This window comes from Vipera berus (assembly GCF_964194415.1).
Source record: "Vipera berus genome assembly, chromosome: 2".
In the NCBI taxonomy this organism is placed as follows: Eukaryota; Metazoa; Chordata; class Lepidosauria; order Squamata; family Viperidae; genus Vipera; species Vipera berus.
In genome coordinates, this window is record NC_138203.1 from 51,080,324 (window position 1) to 51,101,280 (window position 20,957).

General features: G+C 34.7%; 1 protein-coding gene across 1 annotated transcript in view; it reads left to right on the forward strand.

Annotated features, from left to right (window-relative positions):
- KCNN2 (potassium calcium-activated channel subfamily N member 2) overlaps nucleotides 1-10,917 on the forward strand; it is a gene marked incomplete at its 5' end in the record, with an annotated part of 95,440 nt that extends 84,523 nt beyond the window's left edge. The window contains 4 exons of the mRNA XM_081315729.1: nucleotides 547-657; nucleotides 1,925-2,052; nucleotides 7,798-7,867; nucleotides 10,457-10,917. Coding sequence (XP_081171855.1) covers nucleotides 547-657; nucleotides 1,925-2,052; nucleotides 7,798-7,867; nucleotides 10,457-10,744 — 597 coding nt within the window. The 3' untranslated portion in view covers nucleotides 10,745-10,917. The remainder of the gene's footprint in view (nucleotides 1-546; nucleotides 658-1,924; nucleotides 2,053-7,797; nucleotides 7,868-10,456) is intronic.
- Nucleotides 10,918-20,957: the final 10,040 nt, after the last annotated feature.

Consider the following 20,957-nt stretch of genomic DNA (forward strand, 5'->3'; position numbering starts at 1 on the left):
TGAGAAGATTTTATCATCTATATCTATTTCATAAAGTGGCTAATGTCTAAAAAGGCATCAATAAGTGTTTGTATGTTTTATCTCGAATGCCAAATCCATATGCAAGTACTAAAGTCTTCCAGAATTTTCATTCTCAGACTAGATTTTTTTCTATGGGCCTATTAAGTTCCAGTTTCTTTCTCTCCAATAAAATATCTGCAGTTTCCAAGATTTAATTTGGAAATCTAGGCTGAAGACCACTGAAGCATAAGAAGAAGGCAATATTTTCCATTCTTTGTTTCTCTTTTCCTCTTATTATGGCTACTCAGCAGTTCTCTGCTGTATCATTCTCCACTGTGAAAAACTCTGTGAAGAGGACAAAAAAGGACTAAGGAAAGTCAAAAGATATAACTACAAATCCTGACTATGATGTCTAGCATGGACATTATATAACTGAGCTGAATTGACTGCATTATCCAAGTTAATAGCTGAACTGATACTTCACCTTCCTTTTTTTTGGGTCAATTCTGTTTTCCTTGATTGTGTTTTTTTTATTGCTGTTCCCAGGGTGCTGGTTGCACTGCACTAGTGGTAGCTGTGGTAGCAAGAAAACTAGAACTTACCAAAGCTGAAAAACATGTACATAACTTCATGATGGATACCCAGCTAACTAAAAGAGTAAGTTATAAACAACCATTTTTGGATATTTTTATAACAAAGTCTTGTGTAGTTCTGCTCTCTGAACAGGATACTTTTAAGACCTGAGTTTGGAAGGTTGACTATTCAGTTTCTAAGGATCATATCGATGTTAAGTACAGGACCCAATGTCATGTGAGCAAAAACTTCTGCACAAAGAGAAAACATTCTTTTTTTCTATTCTCCCATCTCTCCTTCCTTCTCCCTCCTCCCCTCCTCCTCATCACAGCTTTCTGGTGGAAATTACCACTGAATGCATCCTACAGTTGAAAAGAATGTTAAAAAAAGACCACACATTAGAAAATACCAGTCACGAAATTATAAATGATAGTGTACATAGAGAGCTGAAAGGGAAGGAAGACATTCCTAATCCTTTGATCCATTCTGATGATGTGAACCACTACAATCTGCTCTGTGTATTTGGTCCAGTTGGCAGATCTGAAGATGTTGTTATGGTTGGAAGTCTCAGGGCATAATCCAGAGATAAGCATAAGGGATGTGTGTGTCTGTGTGTGCCAGATAAAAAATAATTTAAACTGCAGTACATGTATTGAATCTATTTATATGTAACAAATACATAGTGTTATGTCTGAAATGTATTTTCTGTTTGCAGATAATATTAAATACACTTTTAAGTGAAAGTGTTTGGAAACAGCAGTTACTGTTTTACTCTTCCGCATTCCAACTTTTAATTACAATCAGTTCTCTAGAAATATATGTAAAGCATGTTTCAAACCTTTACCTTTATTTCATCTTTTTTCCCCATGGAGAGAAAACACTCCATGGCAACACAAAATAAAGGAGAAATTCCTCCATATGGAGAATATGGCGGGAGGCCAACATGTTCATCACGCAGGGGAGTCTGCAGAGTATGGTGAAAAAGGCCACAGTGGTGCAATTGAAGCTCCACCCATATCTGTATGTGTGGCAGAAATAAAATAGAAGCAGAGCTTTGATCATATATCACCATGGCCACCATCTTGACTTTTCTGATCCTTACATCTTTGCATGTATCAGACAACAAGGTGATGGCAACAGGTGTTTGTTCCTTGAAAAACCAACAACCGAAGGAAGGCAGAAAATAAGAATAGCTGTTATCATTCCATGAGCCATCTACAACATCCGTCCTCAGGCACGTTTTCTCCTGTAAATATTTATGATAGAAAATATGTCCAGGGAAAAACCTGGAAGGGACGTGATTTGAATTCAAACATCCTGATGTGAGTTTTATTTTGTTTTTGTTAAATAGGTGAAAAATGCAGCTGCCAATGTACTCAGGGAAACATGGTTAATTTATAAAAACACCAAGTTGGTAAAAAAGATAGACCATGCAAAAGTAAGGAAACATCAGCGCAAATTCTTACAAGCTATTCACCAGTAAGTACTCTTTGATTTGTCTGTTTTGCTCTGTGAGGCTTTCTGTGATAATCCCACAGGTTTGGTTTCCAGACTGCTGCCTCATATTCAACTTTCTGTTTATTCCATTTAATATACCATAATGTTCCATATATGGTACTGCATCAGATACTGAGCAAGCAGGTTTATCTTTATGTAATGGAGCTTTTTTCTATCTTCCTCCTATTTCCACACACACACACCCCTGATATCTGCTCCAGAGGATCCTGTCCTTTGAAAGTGATTTTGGGCAGGCCGGGGTAGAATAGAAGAGAGAGTGGGGAGGGATGATATGTTGGCAAATTCTTTTTTTCAAGAGTGAATAAATAGTACTCTTTATCTCAGGAAGAAAGTTATTTCTATTTAAATATGCATTTCTGCTGAAAGGAAACAAAAGCAAAAAGATCCCTGCCGCAACTTCTGCAGACGGATATGTATTCATATAAATGGCCAAATCTACATAAGAACTATGCCTACAGCTCTAAAACCAAAGTTATCAAAGGCATGGCATGAATATTTGTGGGGGTGGGAAATGGGAAAATGAACGGAAATAAAAATGTTGCATGCAACCATATCCACCCCCTTTACTTAGAACTTTTCAGTAAGAATTATTTTTCTTGTTTAAAAGCAAATACATTTCATATATACGACTGTTTAGAGTATAAATTGTTCTAGTACATCAGATGACAGATAAGAATATCTGGAGGATCATCGTATGATTTAATGGGAGGTGTCAAAATTGAATAAATAATATTGGTATTAACCCTCAGGAGATAGTTAAATATGTTCAAATCAAAATATTTTAATTACAGCCATTAAAGGTTCTGGCAATATACCAATTGCATTGTAGGAGCTAAAGCCGTGATCTTTGGAATGGTAAAGTTATTTAAAAAGCAGTATTGCTAAAATAAGATGTATATTGGTAAAAAAAGAGAAACTTGTTGGTTCCACTTTAACATACAAAATGTAAAAACAAACCATGATTCTGAGGTGGAAACTTTGAGAACTGTAGGATCCTTGCAAATAAAATAAAAACAATACTTATTTCTGTCTTATGCCCATTTTTTTGAGAAATAGTCCTTTGCTGTTTTCTCAGAAAAGGGAGAAACCAATAGTTGTCCATCCTAATACCAAAATCTTGGTGGGCAGAAAGTGTTGTGTTCTCGTGTTTCTATGTAACAGTCACACACACAAAAAAACCCTGTTTTAAATAATCTTCAGTTGTGTATAAATATCTGGACTCTGAATCCTAATACTAACTATGATTTGCTTAAACAGAACATTATACAACTGTGGTTTGAAAGTGACTCATTTCAATAGATCATACTAATATTATTAATAAGTTAGGCATTATTAAAAGTTGTTAAGCAAAACTGAAAGCAAAAGTTTCCAATCTCTTCATCATGGCTGTGAAGACCATGAAGCTCACTATAATGTATAAAGCTAATTTACAGTTTAGCATAAGTTTAAATAATTCCAACAGTAAACATTTGTTTTCTTCTTTTTTCCTTTTACTGTAAAAAGGGAAGTAGGACATCTGTACATTGAATGTTTTGATTATGGCTCTCACTATGGCAGGCATGAATATAGTCACATATATTATACCAGAAGTGAAGGGGAGATAGATTTTGTAAATGTCTTTTTCTTCTTGTGCTATTGATTTGACCATATTAAATAGCTGTAATATTATTTCCATTTCAGCCTCAGTACAGTAAAAGAGGCTGAATTAAATCAATGGTTATTTAATATGTTCAAGCAAAATTCAATATCTACAAATATTTATTTGGTTTAGCAAACATGAGGTTCAACAATGCTGTATATAGAACAGGCCACAATAATACAAAATGAAACATGCTTTCAGAAATATGTTTACATAAAATTTTCATTCCTTTATTTTTCAGTTGAAAATTGTAATCTAGAAAATATTAGAATTTGTTGCATTTTCTTCAGACACTTTGGAAGGCAAGAACTGGATATGAGAATTGCAAAATATAATATATCTGAGCTCAGATCACATTTCGTAGTAGTATTCTACAGTATAGCCATGCTAGCTTGGAATTAAGTTGGACATATTTACAACTGGGTGTAATCTGTAGAGAAAACTAGCAACTGATCAGTCTCTGTATCATTTACATTTAATGCTAGTTGAATTCAGAGCAATGTTTTGCCCCCTTAATAGAACAGGATGGCAATTAATTGCAACACATTTTTTGTATTTCACTAGAAAGTGATTTTTAAAATGTGTTTTCTAAACTTACCATGCTTCTGCTAGGAACAGTCCCTATTTCAAGAAAGATGTTTGAGCCTCCCTCCTGTAATAAAACAATATTCTAAAAGCTTTGCTCCATTTATCTCAAAATTGCTGTGTAAGGGTGTCCTTCCTCTGCTATTGAGTAGGAAATAACTTGGAACTATTTTTATAATCTTCCTTTCTTATGCAGAGTTCTGCATCTCTTGGCCTTTCAATGATTCCTGTGTGGCATCACTAAGTCCTACCACATGTAGGAAATACCTTGCTTCTTCCTCTGGAGATATCCCCTGCCTTCTCATACTATTAGCGGCCCTCTCATTTGGTCTTTGATGCAATTGTTAAAAGAAATCTGTATAATTTGATGATGACATATCCCAAACCGACAACATTCACAATCTGTCAGCAAATGAGGAGGAGAGGGTAGGAATCATTGTTCTGCATCTACTTAGGAGAAACACACTGTAGCATCTCTTAAGCCCTTTGTCTTTCATTTGAAGAGATAAACTCCCTGCCATACCCCTGACTTTCAGATGGCAGTGACAAACTACAGAAAGTGACATAAAACCAACGGCAGGCGACCTGGGTTGTATACTCCACTGGGAATAGCTTTCAGTTGCTTTCCATATGCAGCTCTCCCAAAGTATTCCACCAGGTCTTCTATCTATCTTTCTTACCAGGACAATTCTGGTCAAGAAAACAAAAGACTGAATGGCTCTGCAGTCTTCTTTTGGTGATAGCAAACGAAGTACCCTTTTTTTAAGAAAAGGAGGGAAGATCAAACTTCCATCACAGATGTACAAAGCATATTGCTATTGTATGGTGATCCATTTTCCCATTGATAAAAGTCATGCTGGGATGGGAAGTTAAGCTTTTATGTTACCCCTGTATTACTTTGTATATGTATAGCAAGGAATGTGAATAGATATCAGTTAATTCAGCTGTGATGAAATGGGGGGCAATAGAGGGTGTAATGATACAACAGTGTTATCCTACATCTGAGTTGGGTACAGATTTCATTAGGCACGGGTCCCCCTTGCACCATAGGGAATATGTGAGAAGTACAAGCTATACAGATCCCATTGCATTCACTTGAAGACCATCCCTTGTACTGATGTGTTTTAGAAAATGTTACAGTTTGTTTTCTTTGTTTTGTCTTTTATTTCAACAATGAATATAGAGCTCGGAAGTAAGTTGTGTGAGCTGTTCCTTTAAAATTTGCAGAATTTACCTCTGTCTGCATGCAACAAATGGATACTTTATTTGTGAATTTCTATAGTCTGGTTGCTACCGTGGAACTGCAATCCAAAGTCATGAATTTTATCTGTGATAAGTGAAGTTCAGAAGGGATGAATCAGAGTATCAATATTTCATAATTTACAGAGAAAGATCCGACTAGTTTCATTTTTAATCTGACTGTTGCAGCTAAGAAAATATTAGCGTAAAAAAGTTTTCCTCTCATGACTTATGTAAGGCTAAGAACATCCATATCCTGAAAGAGAGAAATATTCTTAGTAACACACATTTTTTTCATATTTGTCCCACATGTTGTATGAGGAAGGAGTGTCAATTCTAAATGAATAATTGGCCTTTATGTCTTTAAAAATAACTGGCAATCTAGTTTTAATAGACTTCTAAATGGTTGTACAGAAATATCGACATGCCTAAAGATATATTCAAGTTGTGTTTATTCAACTGGCACTCTTGCTTTATTTCCTTTTTTGGTTTATGTTTACAACCACACAGGACCTTGTTACATGTTTGCTCATGCAGTAGATTCTTCCTGTACCTGACATTATGAAGTTCAGCCTTTTCTCCTGACAGTAATGATGAGTTTGTGCAACTATAGCCATATTTTCATCTTCATTTCAAGCAAAGTGCATGCACAGCCCTGAGCAGACCCTTTAGAGGGAATTAGAAAGCTGCTGAATTCTGGACATGTGAATCAATCAAATTTCATTCTGAAGAAATAAAAGATGAACAAAAATTACATAGGTATCTATGGTCAAGGGCTATAATACCATTTTAAAGGTAAATTGATTATAATATGTCAGTAAAAGCATTCCAAATTATGTAAAGAAGGCAATTCCAGTGGGGTTGACAAAAATGACACTGAAAAAAAGAACAGAGTAAAATCTCTATCCATCTGAGGTTACTTGTATTTCTTTAATGTGATATACATTCTCAGATATAAAAACATAGAGCACAGAACAGTGACAAATGAGAACTACGTTATAGACTGAATAACTTCCTCATGCAGTTATCAGAGTGGGTAATGTATTTAAACCATGGATTGTAGGTTTTTGCACAGATGATTTCCAAGCTACAGACTCTTCCTTACCTGCAGGATTTCCATATTGACTTTGATAGAGATAACACAAAAAATCCCTACATATAAAACTGCTTTCTCTGATCAAATTAAAGAATGCTTGCATATCAAAGCTCTGAATGTACTTTGGTGTGAATAAGGAAATTTGGGGGGGAAATTGCACTAAAAACAGTGTGCATGGAGGAGGGAACCACAAAATAGCTATTTCTGTCCTCCCCCATTTTGAATCCTGAGCACAAAGGAGCTGCCAGTCTTTGTCAATCTCAAGTCAGCCTCTTTGGGGTGTAGACTTGGAGCACAAAATTTTCTATTACAATGCAACATAATATACCCTGTTTTTCCTTTCTTATCGTACTCAGCTAATTAACATGAATGGAATGACTTAAGCATCAAGGGAAGGATATACCCAGGAGTCTCTTTTACAGTATACCCATCTGATCTGCCTAGTGTTCCAGTTTACTCTCTGACAGATAAACAGGCTAACTAAACCAATTAAAATTTTTATCCATGCAGATTTTTTTATAAAGTACCTAGGTGAGCCACAGCAATAAGGACAATAATAACATATTAACATATGTTATTAATAATACTGTATAATAATGACTAACATATTAACAAGGGCATCATTTAGCTGCTGGTCAGATAAAAGTTTTTAAATATTGAGAAGGAACTCACTTATCACTGTGTTTCCATCAGGTTCAAACACCTCCTAACCAAATCCATTTCAGACTGAAGAGGGCTTTTACCTGTATCTAGTCATGTAGGCATAAGGAAGAAGTATAATTACTTAAAGTAACAGTGAGGAGATTACTCATTACTTCCTATGGCTACTTGCTAGGATACAGGAGCTTTAAGGAATGTTTTGGCTTTCTTTCATATACTATGGATAAATCCTTACTTCTCTCTTTGAATTCAGCGTTGAACATGGCAATTAGTAGTTTCGGGGACATCACATTTTCTTGCTCTCTCTTTCTTTTTTGCGGTGTTAAGGAAGCATGCTCTTCATTGTACCCAGACACATAACCAGTTATGACTGTACACAAAGTATTCAAGACATTGTCCATGCAGTTATTTGTTTAGATGCATGCCATTTACAGGTTTTATGAGCTTTCAAACAAAAAGATATCTGACTTGGATGTCTATCTTTTAGATTAAGAAGTGTTAAAATGGAACAGAGGAAACTGAACGATCAGGCAAACACTTTGGTGGACTTGGCAAAGGTTGGTACAACGTTATAAATGAACAGTATGTTTTCTTACTTTTAATTCATTTCTGAGCTTTGAGATTCAGTATAAATTGATTCAATATATAATTTGAAAAGTTCAGAGACAGAGGGAGGTAGTGTTTAAGGAATTGGACTGGCACTGGTAAGACCCTGGTGCTAGTTCACTGTCAGCTATGAAAATTTACTGCTTGACTTTGGACCAATCACTCTCTCTCAGCCCAACATAGTTCATAAAGTTGTGGTGTGAAAAACTGAGAAGGGAGACAGTGTGTATGGAGCACCTCTGGACATCCAGAATGAGGCAGGGTATAAACATAATATATAAATAAGTGAATCTGGAATTAAACCTACATAGGCTCTGGGCCCTCTTCGATTTTTGTGTGTATACCGGTATGTACCTTTGAGCCAGTCTTGACTTCTGGTGACTGCCTGGATAGCCACCAAAAAGTCATAAGAATTCCTAAGAAAATCATGATGTGTTATATACCAAGGTAACCAAAGCAGTTTCTGACTGAAAGTCTATTTGAAATTGCTGCACATAATTAGCATTCTCTGGATGTGTCTGAAGTTCTCATATACAGTATTATCTCCGGAAATAGTATGTTTGAAGTAGATAGTTTTCTAGTTCTTTATGTTTAACAGAAGGTTTCTTTAATAGTAGATTTATCATTACTTTTTTCTGACACAAAAAATATAGCCATCCTCCAGAGAAGCCTTAATTATCTCCCTTAAGCATTGAGGCTGACTTTATTCTCAATTTAAGCAGCTGGGTGGATAGGGTTATAGCAGGAGGTAACCTTATTTTTTTCAAATACTCTGTCAGTATCCTTCAAATCCTCAAAATGAAAATAACTTAAAACTCTTATGACAAGGAGCTGCCAATTTACATCATAATCCTCTGCCCCAACACTGAAGTTTAGGTCAAGTTGAATTTGAATTACTTTATATTGCAAACTGCAGATAACAAGCACCATACTTCTCTGGCTCCTTATTCACACCCTCCTGAAGAAAAAGAGATCACACAGCAACTCTGGCATATTCTGTACATTTTTCACGGCCTTCACTAACATGGAATACTGCTCCAGAAAAGACTCTAGTCAGTACTTCAGTTTATTTTGAGGTGTCATCCTTATGTTTCATTCTGGTTCATTGCCCTCAACTCCCTATTAAAACAGCAACATAATTAGTATTAAGGCTAACGTGCTGCTTGACTCAGTAGAAGGCAGGATGTAAATCAAACTAAATTGACTGATATGGCTTTGTAAAAGAGATGTGTATGTTTTGAAGCAATAGTACCTGCTCCTGGGGCATTCTGTATTCCTAAAAGGGAAGGTAAATCTCCTGGCCCTTTAAGGAAACCCATTTAGATCCAACTAGTTCCTGGGATCACATGTTTTAACCAGCTCACTATTCCGTGAAGATTTATATCAGCAATCATCTCAAAGCTGACCAGACTATTAGGCTGGCCATGGCAACTGAGTTATCCAGAGCCCCTCTCCTCTGTGATCACAAAATCCCATCAAATTTCGAGTGAAATCTGCTGTAAATGTTGGGACAGTGAGCATGTAAAGAGTGCATGGGGATATGAACACAATATGTACAAACTATAATGGTTGTGTAAGGTAAAGGGAGGCAGAGCTGAGGGAAGGCCTGTCAGCTATTAGGACTCTGTGTTGTTGAGATTGTATGGTGGTGAAGGAGACGGTTCAACTCTGATTAATCAAAAGGATTTTGCTTGGCTTTGCTTTGTTTTAAGCCAAGGGTTCCAAGTGACAGAAATGACCCTTATCAGGCAGTTGCATTAGGTTGTTATTTTGACTTGTATATATGCTAGGGTTTCTTCAATTAATACCATACTTTTGCATTTATTTTTGCATTTATTGCATTGCCTTTTCTTAGACTAGACCCTTAAGTACCTCATTGCCTGCAAGCCTTACCTATCTGATTATTGTACTCAGCATCTCCTTTCAATCAAAGATGAGCATGATTTCCTGTTTTTCTTTAGGTTAGAGGAATTTTACAATATAACAGATGGTAGACTTTGTAAAAAACCCCTAGATGGCTCCTGGCTGGGAAAAAGGATGGGAATACCACATAGCCAAGAGACAAAGTGGGGAATATGGGGCAGAGTTTAAGGAATCATTTTGTGTTATATAGAAAACAGGAAAAAATACTACTGCATAATGTGCACTGAGACCTTTGGAAAATTTAACATTTTCCTTCTATTAATATTGGAGAAAAATGAAACAATTGATCTATTAAAATCTATTTCACAAGCAGAGAAACTTTACAGCTTCTGGGATAAATAGATTTCTACACACGCATGATTCACGTTTGTGTATCTTTATTCTTCTGAAGGATTTTTCGTGTTTGACATGTGGATGTGCTCCACCAAAAATGAATAGCCTCAGTTCAGTGCAGTATGTAGCACTACTAGCATAAAAAATAACTTTGTAAAATAGGTTGGTTCCAGTTGTGAATCTATTTGTGTACATTCTCCTTGTCTATGAGTGAAACTTGAACTTTTGAAAATACTGCTGAAGAATCTTGTGTAATTTTTTTCACTTTTTCTTTCTCCTTTTAGACTCAAAACATCATGTATGATATGATTTCTGACTTGAATGAACGAAGCGAAGACTTTGAGAAGAGGATTGTTACTCTGGAAACAAAACTGGAAACTTTAATTGGTAGCATCCAAGCTCTCCCTGGACTGATTAGCCAGACAATTAGCCAGCAGCAAAGGGAATTTCTTGAACATCAGATACAAAATTATGATAAGCATGTAACCTACAATGCAGAACGATCAAGGTCCTTGTCTAGAAGACGAAGGTCTTCTTCTACAGCACCACCCACTTCATCAGAGAGTAGCTAGAAGAGAATAAGTTAACCACAAAATAAAGACTTTTTTGCCATCATATGGTCAATATTTTAGCTTTTATTGTAAAGCCTTATGGTTCTAATCAGTGTTATCTGGGTTCTGATGTCAGAATTCTGGAAACCTGAATACACATTTTAGGCCAAAATGAGTGAAAACTCTCTTTCTCTCTCTCTTTCTTTTCAGATGCACAGTGAATGCACCTATTATTGCTATATAGATTGTTCCTCCTGTAATTTCACTAACTTTTTATTCATGCACTTACAACAAACTTTATTACTACTACAGTATATAATATAATAAAAGGGTTACTTTCTGCACATAGTTGCTTGGTCACTTTGACTTTAACATTCCCAGCTGTTGTTTTTTTTTTAGATGGAAATGTAGAAAATGCTTTAATTACGATGAAGCTGAGCTCATTTTGTGCTTTTTTTTTCAAACAAGTTCTTATTTGACATTCTATGCAGGAAAATATCATAGTAATGATGCATTAATTTAAATTTAAAATTAATTTAAAAGACTGGATGGTCTTTATTTAAAATTTTGCTTTTATTTTTCATTACATGCCAGCTCGAGCAGAGAAAAAAGTAAACAAGTTGTTTTTGTTTTGAAAGTTCATTGATGAAAGTCACTGCACCCATATCTCCTCCAGTATATTGTCAGCATGCTGTATGTTCTTATACCTTATTTATACAAATAATTGTTTACTAAAAATTTAGAAAAGGGCTGGCTCCAGACCATTTTAAACATTTTTAAATATGTTTATATGTGGTGTGTGAGACTATCGTATATTTATTTTCTTGTTAAGAGAAATTTTCCATCAATGAAAAATGTTGTGGCATTTCAATCTATTTGGTCTCTCATTTGCTAGTTTGCTACCCATTACACTTTGTTTTGTTTGGATAAATAAGCTGGATCTCTTCTAGATATGCCTGATCTTGATGCAATGAAAAACATGACAGTGTTGCCAAATTTGTGTAGACAATTCCATTGCTGTCAGCCTTTAATATATACCATATATGTGCATTTCAAACCAGTTCTGAAATTGGACATAGAGGCAAATTTGAAATGTCCTCTTTTTCTTTAGTGTGCTGTTATAGAGTGGGGTGGGAGAAAAAGTATATTTCTGTATTGTTCTGAAATGAATTATAATACCTGCCGTTACAGTACACTTCTAGAAAGACCTAGTACAACTGGAAAGTCTGTTACAACAAAGATATTCGTCTAACTTTTAATCATTCATTTCCTTTTCCAGCAATCACTTGTGATATGGCCAATTAGGAATTTCTTGTTGAAGGCATGAAGGGAGGATATTGGGAGGGAAAAATCACCATATTCAATAACAACATTTTAAAAAGTCTAGATAGACTTATGATGCATCTATTTTGAGATGGTAAACAAATATTTCTTGTTTCTTTATATTGTTTGTAATAGATTTGCTTTCTTTCTTTTTCTGAGAAATAGTTGTCTTATCTATAACCTATACTTTTCACATAAGAATCCCATCCTTAGTCTATAGATACAATATTCTTTTCTTAGTTTTGCAGCTGCAATAGTGAAAAGTAAGGACCTAGAATTAACCTTCTAAGTAACTGAAATAGTTGATAGTGGTTTTCTCATTTCATTTGCTAATCATGGGAACTCTTCACATTTTTTAAAAGATACATTTCACATATGTTTGCATGGAGATACTCACGTGCTTAGACATACCTCTAACCACAAACAAATGCAAATATTACATCAAAATGACCCAATTTCAAAAATAGTTTATTAATATGCAGGGTGAATCAATTATTATTCAAGAATCACTAATCAAAAATCCTTCTTGAATATGAACCCCAAAGTTTATAATAAACTTAGCCTTATCCCAAATCCTGTCCAATTGGCTTTATTTATTACCTTAAGCATTTTTTTTCCTGGATATTCATTTAGAGAAAAGTTCAGTTGAAATCAATGGAACACTGAATCATAAGACTTTATGCTACATAAGCTAGAAACCATGATGTTTATAGGTGGCAATAACATCTAAACCAAGAAAGAAAAAAACGAACCACAGCTTCCCAACTATAATACGCAATCCTTGCATGATGTAATGTTTCTGAATAAAGTCCTTTAGTACTATATATTGGATATTGTCACATTCTGCCACATAAGGTTTAGTGGACGAATTTGACTTAGCTTTCAGAAATAATGAACATGTGAACCCAAATCTGATTGGACAGTCTTGGACCTATTCAGGGTATCTAAGGTGAAACCAGGAAATAATAAAACATCTTTCATGTTTCTTCTAAGGGTTTCTTATTTACTGACTTTTTGATAATACTTAATTTCTGCAGCCAAACAAATGTTATTTTAATGAACTCAAAAACCATTTTAAAAATTTTGTGTTATTCTCATTTGGTTCTGCCTAGAACATACATAGTATTTTTGTTTATTCCTCTAAATAAATTTAACTGGTTCCCAAACAAATTTCTGTTACTAATTCCTTCATAACAATACGACATTTCTGTTTTCAGAATAGTTGGTCCAGTCACATTTTTTTAGTCTTCTCATTATGAAGTAAGTAAAATATCTCTCTGTGTTAATCTTGTTTTTCAACTGCTAGGTCTCAGATGTCAAAATATTATCATCTTTTATTTTTTACTTTATGCTAAACATGTCAAAAACTATAATCTACAAAGCAGTAAATTTTCCAGATATCCTACCCAGAAATACTTTTCTTTCATTTGAATAAGTTCTGTCATAAAAAAATGTGTATATTTTGGCTTTAAACTATTGTGTTTTCTCTCTTAGTTATCATTAAGATGGTCTAAAATGTAGATCATTTTAATAATCCTGTTTAATCTTAATATTTCCATTTGAAATGCTATGATGTGATTATTTTATATTTTATCCTTATATTCATTTAAAATGTTTTTAAGTAAGCCTCATTCAGTAAAAAACAGATGTAATCATTTTTTTCAATTAATAATTTTGATGCTAATTAGCATTTGGATTTATTCATAATTTTGTAATGAGTGTAAAAGATGCTTTGTTTCATTTACACAGTAGTATTTGCCTGCTTCCCTCCCCAAATGAATTAAATTCAGAGATATTTATGATGATGGGCAAGGAATTAGGACTCAATCACATCTGAATTGTCCTAATTCCTTGTCCATCATCATAAACATCTTTGATGAAAAGGTCATTCAGACAGCATGGGAGCATAAATCCAACACCTTTTCAGCTTTTGCAGCTCAGCCTAATAGGATTTAAGTTCTGTTTGCTTATTTTGCACTAATGCACAAATTTTAAGTTTATGTAAATCAACTTACAAGAATAATTTCCAAATAGAACCATATTTTCATGATATCAAATAATCTTTTCAATCATGTAGCAATTCACAAGTAGTAATGGTTCTATTCACAAAACCAGTTCCAGTTATATTGGGTTAAGGGCTACACTATAGTACTTTGCAGCGTATGTTGAAGGCATCATCACAAAGGTCAGTGGAGCCAAGGCACATTGGGTTGAGGGACGTTAATGGGTGAAATGGATGTGTCATGCTTCTGCAAAGAATAAGGCACCTTTGCCACTTGGTATAAGGCACCTACCAAATGCAAGAAGGGCCATTATCTGGATTGTATAAAAGGAATGTTTTAGTCCATTCATTGTTCTTCAAATGGCATGAAGAAGAAAAAAACTGACATGCTCTGCCAAAGAAGAAACTTAAAAGCAATTAATGATGTCTGAGTTTAAGACATCAATTTTAAGACAGGTCTTTTTTCTTACCATGAAATAACAAAAATGATAGACAATAAAACCAGAACAATTGACACATTACTTTTTAAAGGCCTAATTGTTTATCTTGTGACTAAACCATTGTTTGAATGTACTGTATCTTTCTTTTCCTTTCAGAAAATTTAGAAATATGTGTACAGATTTTGTCTGTGGATTGCCTGCTAAATCCTAGAAATTAGCTTGTGGATGCTATTTTCCAGTTATTTGGGATCCAGTACCTTAGCTGAGCTGAAAATTGGTTCATCAGTATCTCAACTGAAAAAGATAAAAGTGTGTGTGTGTGTGTATGTACAGGTGAAACTCGAAAAATTAGAATATCGTGCAAACGTTCATTTATTTCAGTAATACAACTTAAAAGGGGAAACTAATATGTGAGATAGACTCATTACATGCAAAGCAAGATAGTTCAAGCTGTGATTTGTCATAATTGTGATGATTATGGCTTACAGCTCATGAAAACCCCAAATCCACAATCTCAGTAAATTAGAATATTACATGCAATGAATAAAACAAGGAGTGTACATAGAACAATATCGGACCTCTGAAAAGTATAAGCATGCATATGTACTCAGTACTTGGTTTGGGCCCCTTTTGCAGCAATTACTGCCTCAATGCGGCGTGGCATGGAAGCTATCAGCCTGTGGCACTGCTGAGGTGTTATGGAAGACCAGGATGCTTCAATAGCGGCCTTCAGCTCTTCTGCATTGTTCGGTCTCATGTCTCTCATCTTTCTCTTGGCAATGCCCCATAGATTCTCTATGGGGTTCAGGTCAGGCGAGTTTGCTGGCCAATCAAGCACAGTAATCCCACGGTCATTAAACCAGGTTTTGGTGCTTTTCGCAGTGTGAGCAGGTGCCAAGTCCTGCTGGAAAATGAAGTCAGGATCCCCATAAAGCTTGTCTGCAGAAGGAAGCATGAAGTGCTCCAAAATCTCCTGGTAGACTTAATGAAGCACAGTGGACCAACACCAGCAGATGACATGGCTCCCCAAATCAACACAGACTGTGGAAACTTCACACTGGACTTCAAGCATCTTGCAGTGTATGCTTCTCCATTCTTCCTCCAGACTCTGGGTCCTTGGTTTCCAAATGAGATGCAAAAGTTGCTCTCATCAGAAAAGAGGACTTTGGACCACTGAGCAACAGACCAAGTCTGTTTTTCTTTAGCCCAGGTAAGACGCTTCTGACGTTTGTTGTTCAGGAGCAGCTTGACAAGAGGAATACAACATTTGAAGCCCATATCCAGGATCCGTCTGTGTGTGGTAGCTCTTGATGCACTGACTCGAGCCTCAGTCCACTCCTTGTGAAAGTCCCCAACACTTTTGAATGGCCTTCTCCAGGCTGCAGTCATCCCTGCTGCTTGTGCACCTTTTTCTTCCACACTTTTCCCTTCCACATAACTTTCTATTAATGTGCTTTGATACAGCACTTTGGGAACATCCAACTTCTTTTGCAATTACCTTTTGAGGCTTTCCCTCCTTATGGAGGGTGTCAATGATGGTTTTCTGCACAACTGTCAGGTCAGCAGTCTTCCCCATGATTGTGATTCCTACTGAACCAAACTGAGAGACCATTTAAAGCCTCAGGAACCCTTTGCAGGTGTTATGGCTTAATTAGCTGATTAGAGTGGGACACTTTGAGCCTAGAATATTGCACCTTTTCACAATATTCTAATTTACTGAGATTGTGGATTTGGGGTTTTCATGAGCTGTAAGCCATAATCATCACAATTATGACAAATCACAGCTTGAACTATCTTGCTTTGCATATAATGAGTCTATCCCATATATTAGTTTCCCCTTTTAAGTTGCATTACTGAAATAAATGAACTTTTGCACGATATTCTAATTTTTCGAGTTTCACCTGTATATGTGACAAAATCCCAGAGATTTCAGAATGACTGAAGCAGAACTATTGGAGAATTTCTTTATTATTATTATTATTTTATTATAAGCTGTTTTTCTATTTTCATTAAAACAGTAGGAATGCCTTTAAATGACAAACCCCAGAAGTGGGTGATACTTTGATTTTACTGAATGATTGAAAAGCTGTTTTAGATTAATGTTTCTATACCCTAACAGTTAGCACGAAAATGTTTTAAGATATACTACATTGTGGTTTTACACATTGCCAGTTTAGATGAGCTTTTAACAGAAAATAATGTAAAAGTAAAGATAAAAGTATACTAGAGCTGCAAAGTAAGATCTAGTAGCAGGAGGATAAATAAAGGTGAGAACCGATAAATCCATGATTGTTCTACATCACATTTCCTTTTTAAGGCTGAAACAAAGAAAAAAGTTGTGGTGAGCTGTTTCAGTCTATATCCAGTTCTAACTAAACTTAATATCCTTGACTAAGAAAATCAAAACTGGGTTGCAGTCATCCCATAAATATCATGTTTCTAATAGAAATTCTATATATGCAAGTGGAATAAACCAAGAAACACCTTAGAATAAGCACCAAGTCTGAGTAGCTTTGTCTAACTCATTATTCTCTAGATTTGCTTGACCTCAACTCCAATGATCACTAGGAGTGCATTTTAAGGAATATTGATGTGAAGTCAAACATTCTTCAGGACACCAAATTGGGAAGAGTATTCTATCATAAATTCCAGAGATTAACATCAACGTAGCTTATAAATAAGGAAGTTGTTCTCTTCTCCTTGGAGAAATGGGAAAGGGTAGCTACCCAGGTGCTAATTTAGATAGAAAACATTTTGTTTTAGAGAGTCGAGTCAAGTTCATAGCATGGATTTTGATTGTGTATTGATTCCTGTAAACAGTTTTTCAGATTTTTATATTGTTTCTGCACTTGTGATTGTTTTTAACTACAGTATATAAAGAGATGAAGTGGAACAAAGACTGTATGCAGAGATGGTGAACAATACCTTTCTCAAAAATTCCATTAAAAATTCTGATTTGTGGTACTAATCACAATATTTATTCACAGAACAGTGAGCTGCACAATGTCTGTTTTGCAAGACATGGTCTGTAATCTTTGAATTGTTTAATTTTTAATGTTAGACTGCTAAACAGTGGTTCTGAAACATTTCGGTCTCACGAACCCCTTATAGTCTTAAAAATGATGAAGGGCCCCAATTTAATTTTTATTTTTCAATATTTACTGTATTAGAAATTAAAACAGAAATTTTAAAATATTTATTTGATTTTATGGATCTCCTGAAATGGTCTTGGTGACACTTTGAGAACCATTGTGCTAGAATAAGTTCTGACATTATCTTTAATTGCATCTTTGTATTAAATATATAATTCTTCTTTAAAAATGGAAATAGTACCTGCTCGGAGTAGGGCTAATGAGTGTTTCAATCCCAGTAGAAATAACAGCTACAAAGGAGTCATTTTTGTTAAAATTGCAACTGAGGTAAAATAATTAAATCCCACCTGCTGTATTTTCAACAATTATCATTCCCATTGGCTGTTATTTTTAAAATGTACAAAGACCTGATGTTATATGTAATTTGACCCTTCATCTATATTAAGTTAAAGAGGAATCATGCTAAGGGGTCAATTATGTTAAATGTAAATATTCATTCATGCATCCTGAGAACTAAAACTGGTACATGATCCTTGAAAAAGATGAAGTTACTTGAAAGCCTTCAAAGGAGGTGCTGTGTTGCCTTTAATTCCTAGTACCTGTGGAACATTTACATCTGAAGAATTTCTATTTCCTTTTCTTAACCCTTGCATTATACAAAATAAGAGGGGGGAAGTAACTTGTCTTCTTTCTAAAAGGGGAATCTCTTTGTGTATGATTTATATCTTTAGAGTTTTTATTAAAAGGCCAATTGGTTGGGGAAAAGCTGTATATCCAACACTTTGATCTTTATTTAGTATCCTTGTAGTAAATAGCAGACATTGGTTTATAATGAAATAAGAATGGAAAGGATGTCTAAAAATATTATTTGGGATATTTAACTGTTTCAATTATCACTTAAATTAATCCTATTATGCAATTAATATGCTAACACCAGCTCTATTGTTTTTTACAGATCACAAAATTGACTCAAGAAATTCTCAACACAGGCTATATTAATAAAAGTGAGTAAACTGCTTTAGATATTGCTGCCCCCTTTCTAAAAGGGATTTAGAAGGTTAGGTTTTGAAAGGTCAAATTAGGGAAAACTCATTGGGACCATTTCAATATTTCATAAAACTATATTCTACGTTTTCTTTGGCAGACATCATGAAAATTAGGAATCAAAGAAGTTATTTTATGCCTAGTCATATTTAATCTATCTAGCTCAAAATGTCTGCTTTGATTAACAGATTATGGATAGCCAGAGTATTCAGGAAGATACACATTATATTACTTAATCTTTTTAAGCAGAAAGATCTGTATACAAATGTTTTCCATGTCAGGACTGCACCTATCACTAAATGGTGATTCTTCTCATAAGATAAAAAAGCAGGAATTGTTTGTAGTATACTGTATTTCTCAAAGGCTGAGAAGAGGGAAATATTTCTCTTCCCTCCTCAAATATTAGGATACCAAAATCTAGTATCTAAAGCAATGTTGAGAGCTGTATACTTTAAATAAAAAACAATTGCATTAAATAAGCGGATTGGGAACAATTGGTGTTTCTGTATTTCAATTTCTAATTCATGAATCTTTCCCAGAGTTCAGTCTTCTGCATGTCACAGTTTGGAACAATACTGTATTAGTATATGGAAATTGAATTGAATTGAATCTAACAGAGGAAGGCAGATTAAGCAAGAAAATTATCTTTTTCTAACCCGATCCAAATATTTTCTTTTGTAGAACATTTTTAAGTACTACTGAGACATTCCTCATTGAACATTCACCTATAACCTCAAATTAATTCCAGCTGCTCAAGTTATGAGGACAAAGTATCTCATACAGATAAGCAAATGGGACTTTATAAGAGCCAGGGATCCCAGTTACCTGATCATCAATAATTTTCTACCTATTGTTCATGAAATACTGTAATATATCCAGAAAACTACAGTATGTATCAGATATGTATGATCATTATATTTTCTTCTTTTACAGTACTTGGAACATACTCTGATTTTATTGGTTAAACAATTTGTGTGAACAATTAATAGAGTGCCTTCTACATATGTTGAGTGACACAGGTGTAGTTTGGGGTTATGAGAACTCAAAAACTCCATGTCAATTAAACATAAAAAGCTACATACCAACTGCTTCTAATAGCTAGTGGATATTTAACTAAGTCATTTGATGTAGAAACCCAAGTAATAATGTTTTTATATTGTTGGCTGTGCTCACTCAGAATCCAGTTTGTGTAACTCATATCTAAACGTAGAAGCTACATTAATTGTAAACATGAATTGTTTAATGTAAAAAAATCTAAATGTGTTTCAAGTAAAAGAAGGAAATTTAATGTTTTTCTCCTTACAGGCAACTATGCATTATTTCAGTGTATTCTAAAAAAGGGGATTTACTATTTAATACTGTAAAGACAGCAAATGAGACCTACAGCAATATTAGTGAATATTACTACTGTGTTATTTTAACACTATTGTTTCCTCAAGGCTTCCAGATTATTCAAAAATGCATAAAGTTATAGTTATATGCATCATCATAGAAATGTAAACATAGAAAAAGATGCATTTATTACCCCTTCTATCAATTATACCGTGCTGAAGAACATACAAGTCTGAACAACAGCAAGAAAAAAATGAAAAAAATATTTGTGATTCTTTCGTTCAATGTTTACTCCACAACTGATGTAGTATAATAAAACCTGTGTCTGTTTCAACTATGCTTCTTTTCTTATGATTAACAGATATTTAACTTTCCACATCATATGGCATTCAGTGGAAGTGATTAATATATTTCAGGATTCTTTGTTATATTTGAATAAGAATGTGCATCGAGCTCAAGGAGAATGGGCAGCCCTTAATAGTCCAGTTCTGCTTATTTGCAGCCAGGTACCATAAGTGATTAACAAAGACAACATAAGGAATCAGTTGGATAACTATGGGATAAAGAAGCTTTTGTAGTATGAATTATATCCTTGAACATCAAATTGAGTCACATGAGGTTGTTCTTTCCACATGCAAGCCAATCTGGGTAGTGCTCTGTTTTCCCTCAAAGAAAGTAGCAAAGTTATAAACTTGGTATTTGCTGTGTGCTAAATCTTATTTTTCCACTGAACATTTTTTTCACTGAACTACTGGAGTTCCACATAGTTGAATGTTATACAGTACAGCTGAGATCCCAATCAGTGCTATGTCAGCCTTTGGAAGAAAGGACATGTCTCTTCAAATCCTGTGTAAATGTACACTTTAATGTTATGGAAATTATGATGATCTGATCTCAGCCTTGATCTACCCATAGCATGGAACTTTAAGGGAGTAACATCTAATTTTACAGGTCTAACTTCATATTTAAAGAACATTGCATGGTCTGTAATTGTACTGATT